The 19,839-nt window shown below is 45.0% G+C and overlaps 1 protein-coding gene across 1 annotated transcript in view; it reads left to right on the forward strand.

Moving 5' to 3' along the window:
- The window catches only part of LOC126253319 (waprin-Thr1), a 217,651-nt gene extending 199,414 nt beyond the window's left edge, over positions 1-18,237 (forward strand). Inside the window, exon 4 of the mRNA XM_049954575.1 lies at positions 17,988-18,237. Within this exon, the coding sequence (XP_049810532.1) occupies positions 17,988-18,094 (107 nt within the window). The 3' untranslated portion in view covers positions 18,095-18,237. The remainder of the gene's footprint in view (positions 1-17,987) is intronic.
- Positions 18,238-19,839: the final 1,602 nt, after the last annotated feature.

Consider the following 19,839-nt stretch of genomic DNA (forward strand, 5'->3'; position numbering starts at 1 on the left):
GGCCTTACGCCACTTGAGTGGGAGGGCCTACTGGTCGACGTCGGAGCCAACGTCTTGCTACATGAATAACCTCCCCATCATCCATGTACTGCTTCTTGCGGAGTGCATCCTTCACTGGACCAACCAGATAGAAGTCGGAAGGTGCGAGATCCAGTCTATAGGGAGAATGAGGGAGAACAGTCTAATGAAGTTTTGGGAGCATTTGTGAAGCTGACATCGTTTCTTCAATTTCCTGAGGGTGGAAGTTGAGTTGATCGCTACATCATGAGAAAGGTTGGTTGGTTGGTTGGTTTGGGGAAGGAGACCAGACAGCGTGGTCATCGGTCTCATCGGATTAGGGAAGGATGGGGAAGGAAGTCGGCCGTGCCCTTTCAGAGGAACCATCCCGGCATTTGCCTGGAGTGATTTAGGGAAATCACGGAAAACCTAAATCAGGATGGCCGGACGCGGGATTGAACCATCGTCCTCCCGAATGCGAGTCCAGTGTCTAACCACTGCGCCACCTCGCTCGGTGATGAGGAAGGACATCAAACAAAATAACCCTTTCAGAGTCCCCGAAGACCGTCGTCGTGACTTTACTGGCTGAGTGTGTAGCTTTGCTCTTTTTCTTCGTAGGTGAGGTGGTATGGCGCCACTCCGTGGATTGACATTCTGCTTCCGGTTCAAAGTGATCAACCCATGTTTCATCGCCTGTTACTATGTTCGATAAAAATTTTTCACCATCAGCCTCGTAATGCACAAGCAGTTCCACGCCGAGGGTCGTTGATTGCTCTTTACGCTCTACTGTTAGGCTATGAGGAGTCCAGTGGACACACACCTTTGGGTACCCCAACTACCCCAGTGGACGAGTGTGTCAGCACCACTAATAGAGGCGTCCAGCTGAGCAGCGAGGTGTTTGATTGTGTTCCGCCGATCACCTCGAATGAGAGTGTCCGCACGTTCCAGCACTGCCGGCTTCACAGCTGTGTGCTGCCGGCCATCACGCGGCAGATAGAACAGATTTGCGCGACCTTGTTAGATGATGAGAGACGCCTCGCCCAACGGCTCACGTTGCTTTTGTTCACTGCCAAGTCTCCACAGACATTCTGCAAGCGCCTATGAATATCTGCGATGCTCTGGTTTTCCTCCAAAAGAAACTGAACGACAGCTCACTGACTGGAACACACCTCCATTTTAAAGGCTACGTATAGCGCCACCACTTATTGGAACTTCGTGAAACTATAGGGGTCGAAGCGAGAATATTCTGCGACGTCCCTCAACAAACTCCATATTTTTGTAACCGAAAAACACTGCTACTCTTTTTCTAAAAAAAAGTAAAAAGAACGGGAGGACTCACATTTAAGGAAAAAGTGAAATATCTGGGCATCACTTTCAATGACAGACTAACGTGACACGCCTGAAATTAAAACGCCTTAAGGCTTCAAATTTCTAAAATGCTTCATAGGTCTTGGGGAACAGACAGGGCACGTCTGTTCCAATTTTACAAAGCCTTCCTCCAGTTCCAGCTTAAATAAGATAACAGATTTATAGACCAGCAAGGCCTTCGTACTTTAAAATTTTGGATGCATAGAGGGTATTAGGACGTCAACAGGGGTATACCGTAGAAGTCCAGTTTCTAGCTTGTGTGCAGAGGCTGGTGAGCCTCCATTTTCCATTCGATGTCTTCTCCTCATCGTACACCAGCATGCAGAGATGTGTTCCAAAATCGCCAGATTTCACCTCCGTTGCCCAGACGCCACTGGTACGTCTGTTATGTAACTGTCTGGGGGTAACGAGGCAAGGAAGTGCCTTGAGATATTACAGGTGGATGAAATTAAGGCCAGGGATCTCCCTGTCTACTAAAGAAGCCCAGCTTAATTTGAATAAAAAGCGGTAAAGAAGAGCTTTATACCTCATTACATTTTTAAAACTAGATTTTACGAGATTTTTAATCGTCACCAGATTTTATTAGCGGTCACGAACTTGGATCTAAGCAGGTGGCCTTCATCGGTTGCTTCATCGTGTTCCCCGAATATATCATCAGGATAAAGTTCCAACAGTGGTGTTCAGTTTATTATATGGAATGAGACGATATCGTGGCGAAAAATTCTTCATGTGCTCTGATTCACAAAGTGCCCTACTTGCTATTGGGCAGGTGTACTCAGCGGATATGGTGGTGCTACCAAGAGGCTCTTCTTCCGCTGCAAAGGCATTAGAAGGAAATAATTTTCTGCTGGGTTCCAGGACACACAGGGATCCGGGGAAATGAACTCGCTTATGGGGCTGCCAAGGAGGCTTCCTCCCTTCAACCTCCTGCTCTCTGTTCAGTCACCACAACTGCGTGAATCTGCAGACAGTCACCACGTACGTGATCAGAAGGACCATGTGTTGGCGGAAGTCTCACTGGCTAGAATTGAGGAATAATACGCTGTCGTCAGTGTAACCTTCAATATGACCATGGCCCACCTCCTTCCGACCATGACGATCTGAGGAAGCAGCCGTTACAAGGCTGAGGAAGAGACATTGCTCCTTAACACAAAGCTTTCTGTTACAGTGAGAGGACTCATCAGTATGTCGAAGATGTGGAATACAGCTGTCAGTAAAACATGTTTTGTTTCATATGACGACCTGAGGGTAGACCTGGGTCTCGCATAGGACCTGTCCTCTGTTTTAAATGCCAAAGAGACGAGTGTGGTTCCTGTTGTAAGGTCTTGTGTATTGTGAATTTTACAATTTTCTTGGCGAATCGAGTGTTCGAAAAATTTCAGAATTGCACACTCCATGATATTTCGACTGGGCACCTGGTGCTCACCCTCAGGCGAGCCATCGAAGACTGACGAAGACGCCCTCCGTTCCGCAATACATAGCGCGTTGTGGGTATTCTGCACATACGACAAGATCGTGCTGACAGACGGACCACACTACCCAGCAGCAGCTCCCTGGCTGGTGGAACTGCAGTATTCTGTTGTCCTCAACGTTGCTGCTCGCCGCGGCTATCGGCGTAGTCTGTCTTCTGTTAGAACAAATAGTTGAGGTAATGGCGCTCCACTAAAATTATTGTTTTATCGTTCTCCACTGAATGAATGGTGGAGATTCAATGTTTGGAGTAAGCATATTTGCTTGGTCACAAAGGCTAGTGCATGTTCGTTGTAGCGTTCTTCCACGGTGCGCGTAGTGTGGCCTATGTTGGGTGCTCTAAAATTCCACTTACAGACATCTAGCTCTCGTAGAGGGTACTGTTGAATTGGAACTCATATCCAGAAACGCACCATTTCCGTGCTACAACCATTTGAAAAAAGGTTGGTAACGCGGCCACTTTTGCAAGTAATTTATTAGGTATGACCCAGAATATCGCTTGTTTTACAGTTCCACTCATTAGTAACCAAAGAAACAAAAATAAAACTTAATCAGCTTACACAAACACGGTTATTTACAGTTAAACCGTTTTTGTCAAAGGAGGACTAGCATTCTGATCCACTACAAGTAAGATTAGGTGTGGTGACCACCAAGTTCGGTACATACATTGCACGTACGAATGATGTTGTAGTGCACACGCTCTGTCACACCTGCTGTCTGCAATCTGCCCTGCAGCCCCTACAACTCGTACCACCAGATCTTCTTCTGTCTCTACAGGTGTCTCGTAAACCAATCTTTTCATCTGATCCAAGAAGAGGAAGTCCAGTCGACTCAAATCCGCTGGTCATGGAGGCCATACGATTGGACCACCTCAACCTATTCATCTTCGTCCGAATCACTGGTCCACATATTCCCCAACATGACATGGAAAGAGAGCCAATGCGTTGTCATGATGAAAAAAATGGCTCTGAGCACTATGGGACTTAACATCTATGGTCATCAGTCCCCTAGAACTTAGAACTACTTAAACCTAACTAACCTAAGGACATCACACAACACCCAGCCATCACGAGGCAGAGAAAATCCCTGACACCGCCGGGAATCGAACCCGGGCGCGGGAAGCGAGAACGCTACCGCACTGTCATGATGAAACCACATGTCTTGACGGACATGTCTTGACGACAACAAGCCCAGTACTTGTTGTAGGAAGGTCAAGTAGATGGAACCCGTGAGCTTGGGTGGAAGCACGTATGGGCCAATCACATGACCATCCAGAATACCTGCTCATGCATTGATACCACATCTGGGATGAAATCCCCAGATACGTGTGGCATGTAGGTTTTCGTCTGCCCAGATATGGCCGTTTCGAGAACTGAGAACACAATCCCTCGTAAATTTAGATTCGTCTGTATAGAGAATGCGCTGTCGAAATACTAGGGACTCGTTGATGCAGCGCGTAGTGCAAAATAGGCTGGCATTAGTTGCTGTATCCTCTGGAGATGGTACGGATGTACTTGTTGGTCATGCAGAACATACCAGACGGGGCTGGGAGCAACATCCATTGCACGTGCAACTGCCCGTGTACTCGTTGACAGGTTCTCTTCAACGTGATGCAGTACGGCCTTTACCGGATCGAGTGTGCGACGTCTCCTTGGAGCACCGCAGTCATGCCAGCTGACGGTGAAGGTATTCCTTTCTTGAAGCCGTTGCTTAATTGTGGCGAAAAGGATAAATGATGGAGTCAGACATAGCGGGTAACAATCTTGATAAACGAAATCTGTCAGGAAGTTTCAATTTTGATAAAGACGACGAGCAGCTCTTCCATTATCGTGAGCTTCGCCATACAGAAGGATCATGTCGGTGTATTCTGCAAACGTGTACTAAATCATGTTGCTCTAACACTCACAGACAAGTGAATGAGGCTCAGACCAAGTCAGAGAGGTAAGTTGGTTAGTTGGTTTATTCGGGGGGAAAGGACTAGACAGCGGGGACATCGGTCCCATCGGATTAGGCAAGGTTGGGGAAGGAAGTAGGCCATATCCTTTCAAAGGAACCACCCAGCATTTGTCTGAAGAGATTTTGGGAAATCACAAAACCTAAATCAAGATGGCCAGACCTTGAACCGTCGTCCTCGCGAATGCGAGTCAGTGTGCTAACCACTGCACCACCTGGCTCGGTCCAGAGACGACGGATGGAAGTCAAATGACATCAGCCGATCCAACACGCCTGACCATGACTGCCCTGTTGCATCCGGAGATGGGTTACAATTCAAAATACTGTCTACTGAGTCTCCTCTAGCAGTCGTAGAAGTTTTATAGGGAATTTTATAGCACCTTGTATAAGCTACACCACACCGACAAGGTATTTTATAAATTCTTGTCTTACGCCACAGTACTTTGCTCTTCACAGATACCAGCAGGTTTGGAATCTTAGATGGTGGACAGAAAACCAATTCCACCCGAAAATTACTGAGGATTCTTGTTGTTTTAAAAGAAATATTTCCAACCAAGAGAAGAAAAGCCACAGGTATTGGCTGCGTCCTCTCTTCTTTATTGTCAATTTGTGACCTCACGGAGAAGATAAATTAATCGAGCTTTTACATCGCCTGAGCTCCATTGTTAAAAATTCCAGTTCACTGTGGAATCAGGGATGTTTTTCTTACACCGAAGAATGATAGTTCTATCGGACATTCAGTTTATCACAAACCCACTCATACCTATTTGTATTTACAGTCATACAGTTGTCATCATCCAAATTATGAGTGTGCTTGAATCACTGGTACACTGACACAGCCTCGAGTGCAGATAGTTCGCCTAAGGAGCTCGGCTACTTGAAAACAGTGTTCAGGAGAAACAGATATTCTATCGGCATTTTAACAGCTCAGTATCATTTAAAGCTAAGAACCGGGAAGTTCTCTAGCTTTCCTTCTCCTTGTTGGCAATATTTTGCTTATCCTAGCAGGAATTCTCCGTCATTTTCAAGTGAAAGTCGTTTCTCGCCCAACTTCTAAGATTTCTGACCTGCCGGGACCAATTTGTTGTTGCGGAAGGCTGGAAATCACGAAATACCTTGCAAACTGAGGTGTGGCTTATATTGGCCAGACCGCGGGCACTGTGGAAAAACGCCGCCCCGAACATCAACCGAACTTTGTATCTCTGTTGGACATTCAGTGGAGTAAAAACAATTATTTTGGTCAAAGCAACATCCGTTTGGGGCTCCATTATTGAAGAATCGGTGGAGATATGCTTGACAGAAAATCGGATGGAATATGATAGCCGCTACCACTTGGATAATGCGTGGAACCCCATCATCTTCTCAATTTACTATAACATAAGACACAGAGGATGCCGATGGACCCGGCGAGTGACAACGCTGAGGAGAGCAGAGTTCCGCTGTTCCCTCAGCGAGGGCGCTGGGGCTTTGTAGTGTTGGTCCGCCTCTCGCCATGATCTTGAAGCATCCACGGAATACTCACAACGAGCTATATACAGCAGAATGGAGGACGTCTTTGTCAGATTTGTCCAGTCTCGATGCGGACTAACGCCCCACCGAGGCAACCAAAGGATGTCTCCGCCACCACACAGCCACAAGCAAACTCACCCGTCAGGTCCACACGACACACGAAAACAGTAGAATGCAGGAATGGCACTGAATTGCTTGGGCTGCGCCTTCCCTGAGCCACGGAAGGGCTCGCCAGTTCTAGCGTCAGCCTCTTCGTCAGTCTTTGTGTGTCGTCAGAGTTGCTTCTCATAAGATTGTGTGTGAGATTTTAATTTGTTGCAGAGCGGCTCAGTCGCAGTGACTTCCTGTCACTGTCGTATTTTACATTCTTGTGTGTTGATACAGCTGTGTTTTAGAATTTGTTGTTGTTTTAATAGATTTCACACTCATCTCCATTTCATGCAATAGCGTTGATGGTCTCACCGTTTAGCGCCCTAAAACAGTAAACTAAGTGACCATTAGCTTTTCAGTGAGAAATTGTGCGTGTTTTTTACTTGTTAAGGTTCCTTTAATGTGTTAAGGACCAATCACGAAGTCTCTTAATAATCCTGCACCAAACGCTCCACAGCCTCTGATGTTCAACATGCCTTAGCCAACACAGATTCTGAGCAACTCAATAAACTGCCGAAATATTGTGGAGAAATTACGACGCTACCCGGTCGGATACCCGAGAACTGTTCAAATTGGAAATACACCGGGAAAACTTCAGATCGCAACTCAATAAAGCATAGCTGTTTTTTCATGCATGTCCGAAGGAACATTGAATCGTTCTTCTTAACAACACAGGCACTACGATGTCTTCTGTCATTTAGTTTTCCACAATTTTTTAAGGTAGTTTCATCGGGAAAGAGAATTCTTTGAAGAAATTAGCTGTTGCATCGATGCTGCATCAGAACTGAGCGGCAGAATTCTAAGCGTCTTCTACAATTCTGCTGGTTAACTTCCTGGTAAAGTGAACATGATACGGATGGAAGCCGTTTGCGAGCAAAATTTGAACTATGCTGGACTGACTTATTTCAGAGTTGCTCTCAATATCTCTGGAGATAACGCATGGATTTCGAGCAACAGCTGCTAGGGCAATTATTTTGTGCATTCCGCTGGTTACAGGATTACTCCTTGCCCTCTGCGTTGTATTCCAGAGCCCTTCCAATAACAACTGTTTCCATATTCGCTGAACTGTCATTCTTGCATCTGCTGAGCTACCTTTTGCTTACAACTTAACTGTTCTCTTCACGTTCCTTATACATCTTCTGTAAAGAAGTAAAGAAGCCGCATACCTAGTTACTCCTGGTTTGTGAAAGACATTTATTTTTCAAACTAACTACCACTAGACACATGTCTTTGTTACAGAACAGAATGAAAGCTACACACACACACACACACACACGCACGCACGCACGCACACGCACACACACTGCAGATGGCATGATTTCTTATCATTTTAGGCTGTGGTGAATAACTTTGAGTTATGCCTAGAAACTGAAAATGGGATAGATTAATGTCTTAAGGGTGTGGTTGTCCTTAGTGATGTTGTGCAATATTGTGTTCTTGTCCTCTCGTTCTGCCAGCTTGGTAGTTGCTCTTCAGAATGGACCAACTTATGGAATTTAATCTCGCGTGTCTAGGGCACACATGTGCTAGTCAATTGACTATGCATTCTTCTGATAAAACAGGCGCGCAGTTTGGCGGCTCCAGCCAGCCGGTGTGGCCGTGCGGTTCTAGGAGCTACAGTCTGGAACCGCACGACCGCTACGGTCGCAGGTTCGAATCCTGCCTCGGGCATGGATGTGTGTGATGTCCTTAGGTTGCTTAGGTTTAAATAGTTCTACTAAAGGGCTGATGACCTCAGCAGTTAAGTCCCATAGTGCTCAGAGCCATTTCAACTTTTTTTTTTTTTTTTTTTTTGCTCCTCTTACAAAGGGAAGTACATCACTGATACACTTAAAGTAGTGAAGTAGTGGTCGGTAATCGTTGTGACAGATGTAGCACCAGGCAGAGGCATGGGTTTTCAGCCTCTGCAGATGAATGATCTGCATCTCCAACGCATTGTCCCAGATAACCACCGCATATTCGAAGAGTGAATAAATGAACGTCATGTTGACTGCAACACCTAATTGATGTTGAATCGTGTTCTGAAGGTTCAAGAACTGCTATACCAGTCTTCCCGTGGTTGTTTGGCAAAAGTTCTTGCTATATTACTTCCAAGCGAGGTAGCAAACAATGGTAATGCCGAAGTACTTGTCTGTGCTGCCCCAGGACACAGATATTCTACAGGTAGTGAACAATGGTAGTGCTGCAGGTGTCTGTCGATGACCAACCAAATGGCTTACGTCTTTCACTGTTGAAATGAAGATGTCATTTAGTGACCCACTGAATCAAGACTTCTATGGCTTGTTACAAGTAATGCTGAGCGACCTATTGTCGGCATATAGGGAAGATTGACTCGGACCTTTCTAGGTGTGTCCACTGTGTACTATATGTACAGCAACAACCCAAGGGCGAACCCTTGTGGAACGCTGGGTCATTCTGAAGACTCTTCTTCTCCACTCACTCAGTGAGATAGTATCAGAGGAGGCGTACATGTGGAAGAGGGCTCCCATATCCGAAAGCTTGTAGGGAAGCCCCTGATGTCAAACGAAGTTGAATGCTTTTGTTACATAAAGGAATATGACTCCAAAACACTCCCGGCATTCAGTTGCACCCACTGTCTCTTCCACAAGTCGAAACTGTTGATGTGTCAGCTTGTGGTGATATCGGAAGCTGGGCTGTACCCATGGGAGCAGCTGTTCTGTCTCAACATGTTGTGGAAGGTGGCATAAGTGAAGCTGTTTGAAGACTTTACTGGGTGCTGGTAAAAGACTGACAGTCCACTAGTAGGTTGAAAGCCTGCAAGTCTTTCCAGGAAATGTAGCTACATTTTCTCTGTGCGACTTTTACACTGGTATCTCAGTGAGGCAACACCCTGTTTCCTCATCATCAAGCGTGCTGTACTCCCTGATTTGAGTATGGAACCACGAACTCCTGCATAAGATAGCGATTGGTTTCATGATCAATAAATTTAAATCCTAAGTTATAAACATTGTAATTGTTGTGAAACTAGTAGTCGGATTTTGAAGAACGAAACCCCGTTCAGTTTGTCTCTTTTTGAGTTATGATATTAACAGCAGAAATTACTACAGTCGCATTTTTAATAACGCAACGTCGATAACAATAATTCTGTAACGAATACAGCTGTGAATAGAGACTACGTCGTTTAGTGAGGACATTCTAAGTATGTGTGAGGGTGAAATCAGAATTATGATTTCTTAAACAGTTCTGCAAATGTTTGGGATAAATTATCTGAATCATTCTGTATGTATTTACTCATTCTACAATGCACTAGAGAAAATGTATAATTCTAATCAGCATAGACATTGTGGCAATAATAGTCCCAACATTGCATAGTACTGTCCAAAATTTCTTTTTTTTCTTTCACGAGTTAAGCCCTGTTAGACCTATTGCAACAACATTTGGTCCCTCCATCTTTTTGTTGGCCTTAGAAACATCTTTAAATTTACTGAACATATCGTCAAAAATTTAGTGGTTATCTTGAATCATCAATTCACAATGTATGGGATTTTTGCGTATTTTCTTCAACCATTTCATTTGCATCAAATATTTTCAATTTCTTCCTGATACCTATACTTCTTTTATAATCTAACTTTGTGTTTCCTACCTTGTTCCAGAGAAATTTTGATTCATGGGCCTGTAATCTTATTTTATCTTTTTTTCATTACCCTAGATTCACTCCCATACAGACATAAATTTACAAATTTAAGATAAGTTTCTGTTCTTACTTTATTTTGGAGAGATCATTATTTTGGAGAGATCTTTAATGTTTATGGTCTCCTCTATATGACAGCATGATCACTAAAAATTTAAAAGTATCTATGGGGTGATGAAATTAAAGTGCAGCTACTCATTCTTTCAAATATCCCTAGGACCAAAAGGCACATGGATCTTGCAGGCCAAGCATCTGGAAAGCCTCTGGAGATAATACATTCATGGAAGGCTACATTAAGCAGATCTTTCACTGGGTGAGTGACATGGTGTGTTGCCCTATCTTGAATGAAAATGTAGTTTCCACACAGTTGTGCTCTTCCAAATAAGGAATCACACGCTGTATAAGGATATGTGGATAACTTGCAGACATCATGGTGCACATGACAAGCTTTCTGTGTGTATTCTCTTCAAAGAAGTACAGACCAAGAATAAAGATGCTTCGAGAATACACACCACACAGTCACATATGGTGAATGCAATGACTCCTCAAGCACAACATGCATTTTAATAGTACCCCAAATTCGAAACCCTGTAGTGTAATGAGTGCCTCACCACTCCACAGAATATTACCCAGTACATGTCATCATATTTTATCCATACCAGAAACTAAAGAGCAAATTTAGAACATTATGCAGATCATGAGGTTTCAGTTGCTGCACCATCTGGATCTTGAATGGGTACCAGTGCAAAACAGCAAAACTTTCTGTACTGTTGACCATGAGATGGACAATTCTTGTGACACTGGAAGAGGACTAGCACTACGTGGGCATATGCTGCAGGGTCAGTTTCAGCAACAGCAGTCTCGTCAATAACTGGCAGCGGGATAGGATACATTCCTCTTCCAGGTGCCACACCAAGCTCGCCCATGTTTTTGAATTTCTTTATTATCTTCTTTAAACCATTTAATGACATTGGGTCTCTCCCGAGACCTTTCAGTCAGCAATACTCCCGTAATACAGCACTGTAATTGTTGCTGTTCACATAAAACAGTTTCACTAACAGCTCACAGTCTCTCTTCTCAATACCCATACTCTTTACTCACTTATGACTTGTCAAATAACAGTGTAAGATGTCGTACCATCATACAAACAGTGTAGAGTGCTAAATTTGCACCTGGTGGCCACAACTGGAACTAATGCTTTTACAAGGTAACTCGGTTCCACATTAAAGTATTAGTATATCTGCCATGTTTTGTTGCCATGTGATAACTACAGCCCACACTGGACCACCGCACATAGCTGCACCTTAATTATAACCACTTGGTACTTGCTCTATGATATTGTTTCCTGTTAGCATTGTTGTCCTTACTGTTTTTTACCCATAGAACACCATGACTTTTTTTGTATTGATACTGACATGTTATATACCTGACACATTTTGTGCAGCTCCTAGGCAGCTCCCTGCATTCCATCCTCACATTTCGAATCCAAGAACTGATCATCTGCAAGAAGCATTGTCATTAAATTACCTTGTTGATTAAAATTATATGAGTAGTTCTGTAGTGTGAGTTTCTATTTCCATACAATTTTGTCAATGTCCATGCTAAACTTGTTGATTATTAACTCATCAAAACTGGTATATTGGAAGATGCTGTATTGACTATGATCTGAAGAAATCAGCTGTTAACAACATTTTGTCAGTAGAAGAGGTCAATCTATAGAGTGTCATGACATGGCACCATCTGTAGTAGATGGGTGACTAGGTCAGCTAGATGTTTGCTCAGTATCAGTTACGTAGGAGAATGCTAAGTACTACCAATAACACACATAACAGCGGAAAAAAATCCTAGCTTTCAGAGATGTTAGTTCCTTCCTCAGGGGAAGAAGAGGAATAGGTTGAGGAAAGTTAGAAAGGAGGGACAGTTCACTTAGATCTCAAATTTGAGGGACCCATCTTGACTAAGGATGAATGGGGAGAAATATCCTGATCTCCTTTATCCTCCCAGTAAAAGGCATGAAGAGCTCAGAAAATAGGACAGTTTTATTCAGTTTTTGTACATGTCTGTTGACAATACTTAGAATTCCGTCTCCTAAGGGTAAATGGTGGCTGCACATTCTGTCCCTTTGTAATTTTATATTTTTCTCAAGTCATTTTCCTTTTGATGCAGTTGAGGTATTTAGGGATTTTTGTGCTGATCAGCTTTGTAGCTGCACTATGCATGGTAGAGAAATTAACAGAAGTACAACTTTTATACTTGGAACCATGCTGACCAATTGTGTTGCATGGGTGCTCTACCTACACATCGAGAATGGTCTCTCTGGACATAATACGTAGTGTCCTTGCTTCTAATCTGGGCTACAGACATAAGCGTTGCACAATTAAGGTTAAAGTGAAATGAAAATGTTAAAAAAATAAGAAGATTAAAATAATTTTAAATTTGAGATTTTAGTGTAGCTATGGTTTTATGAAGTGGCAATGTTCATGTAGCCATTGTCTGCTGATACATTGCTCATCACCATGTGAATATGGTGCTGCTTATAGAGGTCTAGAAGGCATCAGGTTGCGATGGTGGAGTCACCGATACTTGCTGGCCAGCTACTGCGGTTGTAGCAAATACGGTCACTAATGATGATAATGTTCCTGAGATGAAGAAGAGAACTAAATATTGTGAGAACATATGTAGGCTGCTTGTATGAGAGTTGGATGTAGGTCAATGTAAGTATGACATCTACTATTGTGGAAGGTATAGATAAATTTGGAACTGCAGCTGAATTGAAATTAATGACCTGAATCAAAAATGCATGCACTACTGTTGTTGAATATGTAGTTGGTGTAGACAAAGCCATAATGTATAAGAAGCACATATGCTGCTCAAAAACTGTTTTGCATCACCCTCGTGACTTGGATAGTTTGTATTTCTTTGTCCACAGGAAATCCCTACATACAGCAGCTTGTGTAATGCAGGTAAAAATAAACCTGCATTCTCAGTGTAGTTCACTAGAGGGTACCGCTTCACCAATCATGACCAGGACAACATGGTTTGTCTAGGCTCTTCAGTTTTCCAGCATGCCTTGGAAGGTCAAGATTAGACATTGCATGCGTAGTTAACTATCAGTTAAAACTCGAGGTCACATCCGATGTTTCTGCAGGTAAAGTGGCCAATGCCCATTACATTTCACACGATGTTATCCCCGTGCTATTACTATTTCTTCGACAGGAAGATGATGTGCTTTTTCAGCAGGATAATGCACTTCCACATACGCCTGCTGCGACGCAGTGTGCTCTTCGTGGTGTACAACAACTGCTCTGGCCAGCAAGATCAGCAGGTCTCTCGCCAATTGGACGTGTATGGTACTCCAGGGTCTGAAAGAACCATTGCAACAAAAGGGGTGAGATCCTGGTACAATCTGTCGCAGGACGCCATTTGGTACCGTAATGATCGTTTGCATGAGACAACACATACCTGCGTTGCCGCCGGAGGGATACAATGCGTAATTATGCTTCTCTACTGTGACGTGCATGTTTCATTTGGTCTATATGTGTTATACACTCGTACACTGTCACCTCTCATGTCAATAAAATGAACTTGTCCGTGAGGGTATCGCATTTTTTCCGGCAGTGTATTTGTTTTATAAAGTTGTTTCTAAAACACATGGAAGAGAGAGTGAAACATTTTTTGAGTCGTTGCTACAAATCAACCAAAATTGGTACCTTTAATTAAAATCATTATGTTGGACTGTATTGTTGCTAAATACGCCATTCGATCAAACGTATTCCGGTACTCATAGCGGACATTAACACGGGGCGTGTCCACACTTCACCTTTACGACGCTTGAACCCTGCTGGGGGGGGGGGGGGTTCAGTGAGGTGTCTGGATGTCTGTAAAGGAATGGCAGCCCATTCTTTCTCAACAGTCGCAACCACAGAAGTTAGTTATGTTGGACACTGCGGGCTGGAGTGAAGTCGACGTCGTAGCTGAGCCCAGATGTCTCCAATTGGTTTCAGGAAGCGAGTGGAAGGCCAGTTCATTTCTGGAGTGTTACTGTCAACAAATCATTACCTCACTACGCTGCTTTGTGACTGGGTGCATTGTCATTCTGACAGAATCATCATCTCCGAACTGTTCCTCTACTGTACCCAGTACACAATGCTGTAAAATGTGCTCATATCCTTCCGCATTTAGCGTTTTCTTAGGCGCAGTAAGGGAACCACACTGGAACCACGAAAGACCCCCATACAGTACCAACACCTCCTCCTTACTTCACTGTAGGCAGTACACATGATGGGAAGTAACGTTCTACCGGCATTCGCCAAAGCCAAACCCTTCCATCGGATTGCCACAGGGTACAGCGTAATCCATCACACCAAATGACTAGTTTCCATTTTCCCACTCTTTACACCACCGCAAGCACCGCTTAACATTGACTACAGAAATTTTTGGCTCGTGAGGATATGCTCGACCGTTGTTGTACCTCATTTTTTTTATTTACTATGCACAGTTATTATGCTACCTGGACTGCTGATGCCACTTTGGAATTCAAGAATGATTACACTCCTGGAAATGGAAAAAAGAACACATTGACACCGGTGTGTCAGACCCACCATACTTGCTCCGGACACTGCGAGAGGGCTGTACAAGCAATGATCACACGCACGGCACAGCGGACGCACCAGGAACCGCGGTGTTGGCCGTCGAATGACGCTAGCTGCGCAGCATTTGTGCACCGCCGCCGTCAGTGTCAGCCAGTTTGCCGTGGCATACGGAGCTCCATCGCAGTCTTTAACACTGGTAGCATGCCGCGACAGCGTGGACGTGAACCGTATGTGCAGTTGACGGACTTTGAGCGAGTGCGTATAGTGGGCATGCGGGAGGCCGGGTGGACGTACCGCCGAATTGCTCAACACGTGGGGCGTGAGGTCTCCACAGTACATCGATGTTGTCGCCAGTGGTCGGCGGAAGGTGCACGTGCCCGTCGACCTGGGACCGGACCGCAGCGACGCACGGATGCACGCCAAGACCGTAGGATCCTACGCAGTGCCATAGGGGACCGCACCGCCACTTCCCAGCAAATTAGGGACACTGTTGCTCCTGGGGTATCGGCGAGGACCATTCGCAACCGTCTCCATGAAGCTGGGCTACGGTCCCGCACACCGTTAGGCCGTCTTCCGCTCACGCCCCAACATCGTGCAGCCCGCCTCCAGTGGTGTCGCGACAGGCGTGAATGGAGGGACGAATGGAGACGTGTCGTCTTCAGCGATGAGAGTCGCTTCTGCCTTGGTGCCAATGATGGTCGTATGCGTGTTTGGCGCCGTGCAGGTGAGCGCCACAATCAGGACTGCATACGACCGAGGCACACAGGGCCAACACCCGGCATCATGGTGTGGGGAGCGATCTCCTACACTGGCCGTACACCACTGGTGATCGTCGAGGGGACACTGAATAGTGCACGGTACATCCAAACCGTCATCGAACCCATCGTTCTACCATTCCTAGACCGGCAAGGGAACTTGCTGTTCCAACAGGACAATGCACGTCCGCATGTATCCCGTGCCACCCAACGTGCTCTAGAAGGTGTAAGTCAACTACCCTGGCCAGCAAGATCTCCGGATCTGTCCCCCATTGAGCATGTTTGGGACTGGATGAAGCGTCGTCTCACGCGGTCTGCACGTCCAGCACGAACGCTGGTCCAACTGAGGCGCCAGGTGGAAATGGCATGGCAAGCCGTTCCACAGGACTACATCCAGCATCTCTACGATCATCTCCATGGGAGAATAGCAGCCTGCATTGCTGCGAAAGGTGGATATACACTGTACTAGTGCCGACATTGTGCATGCTCTGTTGCCTGTGTCTATGTGCCTGTGGTTCTGTCAGTGTGATCATGTGATGTATCTGACCCCAGGAATGTGTCAATAAAGTTTCCCCTTCCTGGGACAATGAATTCACGGTGTTCTTATTTCAATTTCCAGGAGTGTATGTCCGCTGATTTCATGCGATTTCTTTTTACAACCACCCTTTCCAATGCCAACGACTTGTGTAGGTCAACACATGAGATTTGCCTAATCTTGCTTTAGCTGCTGTTGTTCCTTGTCGATTCCACTCCACAATCAGATCACCAAAGTCTACACTCTTGCTCATAAATTAAGGATAATGCTGATACATGGTGAAACAACGCTCTGGTGGGTAGTTCGAGGGTTTAAATCACCTCGGGGTATGACCATGCGGTGCATTTGACCTGCGGCCGCCGCACGGTGACGCTGACAGCAGTCCACATACGCAGAGGAGTGTTGGTGCATGTCAGAGTACGCTGCAGCGAGTAAGTGTGCAGACGTTTTCAGACGTGTTAATGGTGACTGTGTGTTGAAAATGGCTCAAAGAACACATATTGATGACGTTATGAGGTGTAGAATAGTAGGGCGACTGAAGGCTGGTCAAACACAGCAGGGCGTAGCTACAAAGTGTGATCTCAAGATTATGGCAATGATTCCAGCAGACAGGGAACGTGTCCAGGAGGTACCGTACGGGACGTCCACAGTGTACAATACCACCAGTGCCCGCAGACGGCCACGGAGTACTGCAGCTAGCCTTGCTTGGGACCTTACTGCAGCCACTGGAACAGTTATCTCCAGACACACAGTCTACAGACGGCTGAACAGACACGGTTTATTCGGCCGGAGACCTGCAAGGTGCATTCCACTGACCCCTGGTCACAGGAGAGCTTGTAAAGTTTGGTGTCAAGAACACAGTATATGGTCATTGGAACAGTGGTCCCAGGTTATGTTCACGGACGAGTACAGGTAGAGTCTGAACTGTGATTCTCGTCGGGTTTTCATCTGGCGTGAACCAGGAACCAGATACCAACCCCTTAATGCGCTTGAAAGGGACCTGTATGGAGGTTGTGGTTTGATGGTGTGGGGTGGGATTATGATTGGTGCACGTACACCCCTGCATGTCTTTGACAGAGGAACTGTAACAGGTCAGGTGTATCGGGACGACATTTTGCACCAGTATGTCCGCCTTTTCAGGGGTGCAGTGGGTCCCACCTGCCTCCCGATGGATGATAACGCACGGCCCCACCGAGCTACCATCGTGGAGGAGTACATTGAAACAAAAGATATCAGGCGAATGGAGTGGCCTGCCTGTTCTCCAGACCTAAATCCCGTAGAGCACGTCTGCGATGCTCTCGGTCGACGTATCGCTGCACGTCTTCAAACCCCTACGACACTTCAGGAGCTCCGACAGGCACTGGTGCAAGAATGGGAGGCTATACTCCAGCAGCTGCTCGTCCACCTGATCCAGAGTATGCCAACCCGTCGTGCGGCCTGTGTACGCGTGCATGGTGGTCATATCCCATATTGATGTTGGGATACATGCGCAGGAAACAGTGGCGTTTTGTAGCACATGTGTTTCGGGACGGTTTCTCAACTTATCACCAATACTGTGGACTTACAAATCTGTGTCGTGTGTGTTCCCTATGTGCCTATGCTATTGTGTAGTGCCACGTTGTGTGGCACCACATTCTGAAATTATCCTTAATTTATGAGCATGAGTATATTTGGGCACCTTTAGAAGGGTTGAAACCTCACTGATGGATCTGATATTCTGGTGACATCCAAGGACTACTCCACGTTCGAAGTCACTGAACTCTCCTGACCCACCCAGACTGCTGTCACTACTTCTCTACTGACAACACAACACTCCACGCCTCCTTTTATACTGTGAGGTCCGCCTCTCGTGACATCAAGCGGCCAATGCCGCATTTCATAGAGTGTCCGGATACTTTTGATCAGGTAGTTGTGTCTTCGTGTATATGAATAATGCTCTTCACAGCTGGATGTTTGGGTAGCAGTGTGAATGTCGTGATGTAATGTGAGTGGCGGTGGTGTTGCAGGTTCCGGCGGCAGCGGCAGCGGCGTGTACTGCGGCAACACCAAGTGCCGGCCCGGGCAGACGTGCAAGGCGGACCGCTCCACCAGCCGGCCCTCCTGCTCCCCCTGACAGCCTCCTGACTCACGTCGTTCTCATCACATTCTCGCTTATACATGCTAATATGTACCACTCGACATATTCATCTGCGTATGTCGCAATGTACTGGTGGTTCCACATGTTCATAATAAATTAAAAGAGTGAATGTTTGACTAAAACAACAGTGTACTTTCTTCTATTGGTTGTGCCCTGTTCCTTCTCAAGTTCACTTGATTCGCAGCTGTCTTCATCAGAAATGCGAAGGAAGACGTTGAGCTATTTTATATTAACGTGACAAACCCTAATTCTAGGGCTATATTTTATTTTTGACACATGGATCTATGCCGACAATTGTAAAAACGGCGATGGTACGCCGGCCGCGGTGGTCTCGCGGTTCTAGGCGCGCAGTCCGGAACCGTGCGACTGCTACGGTCGCAGGTTCGAATCCTGCTTCGGGCATGGATGTGTGTGATGTCCTTAGGTTAGTTAGGTTTAAGTAGTTCTAAGTTCTAGGGGACTGATGACCACAGCAGTTGAGTCCCATAGTGCTCAGAGCCAGCCACGGCGATGGTACACTAGTGCTTACTAACGTAAAATTGTGACCTTCTGAAGAGGACAAATTTATATTTGTCGAAACCTAGGTAAAGAATTTCTTTATCCATTGCAACTGGTCGGCTGTTTGTAATTTTATTACGTGAAACCGTTGCTGTTGTGCAGCTATGTTTAAAATATTAAAAAAAAATAATCATCGAAAAATTCTGTGCATGTCCTACATAATGAGGACTGTTTAGAAATGACCCTTGTCTACGATTTTCTTTTGACAGTTAACTGTTTCGGAATTAGCTTCTTAATGGATTTCTGATTAACTTCTCATGTTCGCGGTTAACAATCACGTAGATTTTTTTTAAGGACGTCATATTCGCCGTTAACTCTTGAAATTATTTATTTGACAATTGCAATTGCGGCCTTAGGTCCGTTTTCAAACGGTAATGCAAAAGATTTTGCTTCAGCACACGTCACCATTTAAAATCCTCCGACATGTATTTATGTCATCGTCAAAAACAAGCCTCTTCACTTCTGACGTTGACATGTATACATGTCGGATGACTTTAAAGTCTGCTCGAAAATGGTCCAAAGGCCAGCAATTGTGAAGTAAATAATTTCTACAATCAATGGCGAATATGATGTCATTTAAAAATAATGAATTTCTGTTTTAGTAGAAACCTACATGATTTGCTTTGGGACCATTTTGAATATGTTGTAGAGTTAAAGAACCTGGCTTGGTACTAACAACCGAATACCGGCAAAAAAGAAATCAAGGATGCTTACAGGTAATATCTCGTGTACGCCAGGACCATTAGAAACGGAACATCACAGCTTTATCTTCTCAGAAAGTAGTCTCACAGAGCATACACTTCTGCAGAGTGAAATTTTCACTTTATCAATTTATACGTAATGAATAATATCTAAAAGTGGTCTTATATTAGGAATGATTCCGACATTCGCCTGAATCAATATAGTCAAACTGACGAAAAACTGAATTCGAATGCCATCCTTCTGAATATGAAACCAGAAACTAATTTTGTGCAGACTGACAGAAATGATTAATATACCTATAATTTTGCAAACAGTTTTCACTAAGGAGTTTTGAAAATACTGTTGCTGTATTCAAGATTTGGGCTATAACACATAATTAAATTAGAACGGCTGGCAGTAGCAAAAAAGTAAAAAAGATTGGAGTTTAGCGTCCCGTCGACGACTAGGTCATTACTGCCGGA

This window comes from Schistocerca nitens, chromosome 1, assembly GCF_023898315.1.
Source record: "Schistocerca nitens isolate TAMUIC-IGC-003100 chromosome 1, iqSchNite1.1, whole genome shotgun sequence".
Lineage (NCBI taxonomy): Eukaryota > Metazoa > Arthropoda > Insecta > Orthoptera > Acrididae > Schistocerca > Schistocerca nitens.